The sequence below is a fragment of the Phoca vitulina genome, unplaced genomic scaffold, assembly GCF_004348235.1.
Source record: "Phoca vitulina isolate PV1807 unplaced genomic scaffold, GSC_HSeal_1.0 scaffold40, whole genome shotgun sequence".
In the NCBI taxonomy this organism is placed as follows: domain Eukaryota; kingdom Metazoa; phylum Chordata; class Mammalia; order Carnivora; family Phocidae; genus Phoca; species Phoca vitulina.
Genome location: NW_022589743.1, coordinates 5,273,800 through 5,276,831, shown reverse-complemented (window position 1 = coordinate 5,276,831; position 3,032 = coordinate 5,273,800). Strand labels below are relative to the sequence as shown.

General features: G+C 40.9%; 1 protein-coding gene and 1 pseudogene across 1 annotated transcript in view; both read right to left on the bottom strand.

The window, feature by feature from the left end:
- Positions 1 to 965: 965 nt before the first annotated feature.
- On the bottom strand, positions 966 to 1,881 carry LOC116647245 (annotated as a pseudogene).
- A 51-nt stretch (positions 1,882 to 1,932) lies between these two features.
- Positions 1,933 to 3,032, bottom strand: part of UTP18 (UTP18 small subunit processome component) — a 42,274-nt gene continuing 41,174 nt past the window's right edge. The window contains exons 13-14 of the mRNA XM_032428411.1: positions 2,882 to 2,920; positions 1,933 to 2,112 (exon numbers count right to left, since the gene is read on the bottom strand). Coding sequence (XP_032284302.1) covers positions 2,896 to 2,920 — 25 coding nt within the window. The 3' untranslated portion in view covers positions 1,933 to 2,112; positions 2,882 to 2,895. The remainder of the gene's footprint in view (positions 2,113 to 2,881; positions 2,921 to 3,032) is intronic.

Below are 3,032 nucleotides of genomic sequence, written 5' to 3'. Positions count from 1 at the left end.
CCTGACTCAAATTCCCAACGCCCATTGAGGGCAAATAGACATTAAAAGACGAGACACAGGTTTGGTAACATACCTGTCTGTAACACAAAGAGCACATTTATCTATCTTAGAGATTAGAACTGGGAATTCTGTGCTCTGCCCCTGGTGGAGGGTAAAAATGATCTAGAGGTGTTAAGAAGTAGTTAAGATTTCAACTCCTACTTCTGACATTTTCTCTAGAATGATAAATTCCTGTAAATCTTTACACTCTGAAGAACTGAAAATCGTATGCAAAATAAGCCCATATAAGGCTTGGTATCCACATCTGAAATAAACAATGATGGAGCTGAAGTTAAAGACAAGGTGATGGTAAACAGCGATAAAGAGGCTCGCCTTTGAGGACTCGCGGTCCGATGCTGCCCCCTAGCACTTTGCGAGCGGAATAACACTAACAAGTCAACTGGTTTCAGGACTGAAATCTTTAGCATTGGTATTTGCTATGGACGTTGTTGCCAAGAAAAGAGGGGAGAGGGGAGGGCCTCTACAATTATGCAGCGATAGCCCACCTTAATAGAAAGCGTCCTTTCAGAAAGACCCCGGCATTCGGTAACACACCATCTAGTGGGCTGCTCTAGGTCCTCGCCAGCAGACCTGGAAGGGCCTTGAAGGTGCAGAAGATGCTCTTCCCTGAGCTGTTTGTTTGAATATAGTTAAGTGGGATCCATTACTTCTTTGGGCAGAGTCAGAGTCATTCTTTGTCACTGGAAAAACTCCCTCCTCTGACTTTCCCAGGTGTTCACAAGGAGGTGGGGTGGAAGTTCATAGACCTACTTGATACTTCTCATAACTAATGCTCCTTAAATACATGGTCTAATGTCAGTTTAAAGCAAGGTTACACTAAAACCGAATTACGCAACCAACTGTCACCCCTGGAACCTAAATTAAATGGAACATTTAAATTGATATAATAAATATTTCCAGGAAATGGAGTGGCTCATTAGGACAGAGGTACCAGGAGTTCATGGGACCCCTCCCCAACGAACACCAATGACAACCATTTGAAGTAATACACCCAGAAAAGTCTTCTCATTTCCATTATCACCATTCAAAGAAAACTTGGAAGTTCAAAATTAATTCCATGAAACCTCACTGCTCTCATGAATCAAGCCAACTGACCTTAATAGCTCGACAGAGGCTCTGTTGTTTTGTTTTTACAGTCTTGAGGTCTTTTAATTTTCTTCACATTTATCATGCCATGAATTCATAGAGAATGGGTTCCAGCAGTTCAGGCTCCTTTCCATTAGTTCTCACAAAGTGTGCTTCTCTGGGTGGGACAGGCTGGCGCTTCAGTTGAACCCAAGTACCTTTCTCTTTGGCTTCCTTCTTTTTCTGATCATTTTCCTTCACACACTTCAGGAAACTGTCTTGGCTCTTTGAGTGTTTAATATGCTCAATGCGTACATTAATTCTCTTGGCAAGAATCTTGCTTTCTTTGTTTACAACAACGCCAATAGCATGCTGAGTAACATTGTAGACTCTTCCAGTGTTGCCATGGTAACATTTGTGGGGCATTCCTTTTTGAACGTGCCCATTCCCTTGACGTCCACAATATCACCTTTCTTATAGATTCGCATGTATGTGGCCAAAGGAACAACTCCATGTTTTCTAAAAGGTCTAGAGAACATATAGCGGGTACCTCTCCTCTTTCCCTTTGTGTTGGTCATTTTGGCAAATTACTGGAAGATGGCGGTTCCCGCCAAAAGGATTGACAGAGGCTCTGTTAACTGATACCCTGAAACATGGGAGAGTGCTATGCTGGGAAAGGGGGAAATAGTAATTAGGGTAAACTGTGAAATAGGAGAATATCTATTACTTCTGGCTACAAACAGGTGTTTCCAATCTCTCACGTTTAGTCTGAAAAGAAACACATCCAAGACAGTGTGTTTGTGTGTAGGTGGGAAGGAAAGAACAACATACATTTATTTTCAAACAAAAGTTGTTATTTGTTTATTAAGACATTTCTGTTAAATAAGCACAGCTGGCTCAATAAATCATTATACATATATTATCACACATTCAGAAAGTTTCTGAGAAGATATATCAAGATGCGCTTCTCTTGTGGCTCAAATGGATCTGAGAAAAGAACAGAAGAAATTACACACTTGATTTACAGCTGCTGGTCATCAACAAACAAACGTGCTGGCTATGTAACTTGGGGAGGCAGGATAGCTAGACTGCTTTCCCCTCTTGCTAATGTTTTGCTCAACAATTAAACCTATATGCACTCCCAGAGTCTCCTCAATATGAAGAGAAAATATATGAATCTCATACATATGTATGAATCTCAGAAAAGAGATAAACATGCCAACTGCAAAGCTCAACCTCAGAACTACCATATTTCCAAGTCAAAGATCAAGCCATGGGAAGGGAAGCATGTTCTACTGTTTTAAATACTGGGCAGCAAAACTAATGACCAGCCATTAACTAGCTCTGTGACAAGCTACCATTAACTAGCCACAGGGCAACTATACAAAATAAGGGGGTTTGAGTTCATGGAAACTATAATTATATCTGAAGATACTCATCTCTCACTATTATGTTTATCCTTTGTGGATTAAATGTTCAGTAATAACAATTTTGGTGACCATTAGTGAATACCATATTAGAGATCTCACCTCAGTAAAACAGAGCCAGATTATTGTGATTTGGAATAAAAATTCCCAGGGAAGGTTCAAGTCCAACTGGGCTCTTCCTGATCTACTTCCATCCTAACTCCCCTACCTGAAGATACAGCAACCCAGTGGCAAAGAAACAAAGATCAGCTAATGTGGTCCCTCTGCCAAGTGACAGCAATGGGTTTAACCTTAAAACCTGAAGAATCAATAAAAAAGGATTTTCTTACTTCAAATATCCTCTTTAGAAGTCTGAGTAATGATGCAACCTGAAAAAGTGAAAGACAAATCATCTAAACTTCATGATTACCCAGAGTATTGTCAATGAGAATGGCACTCAGGAAGATTTTCCGGGGCAGGCGGGGGGGGGGGGGGGGGGGG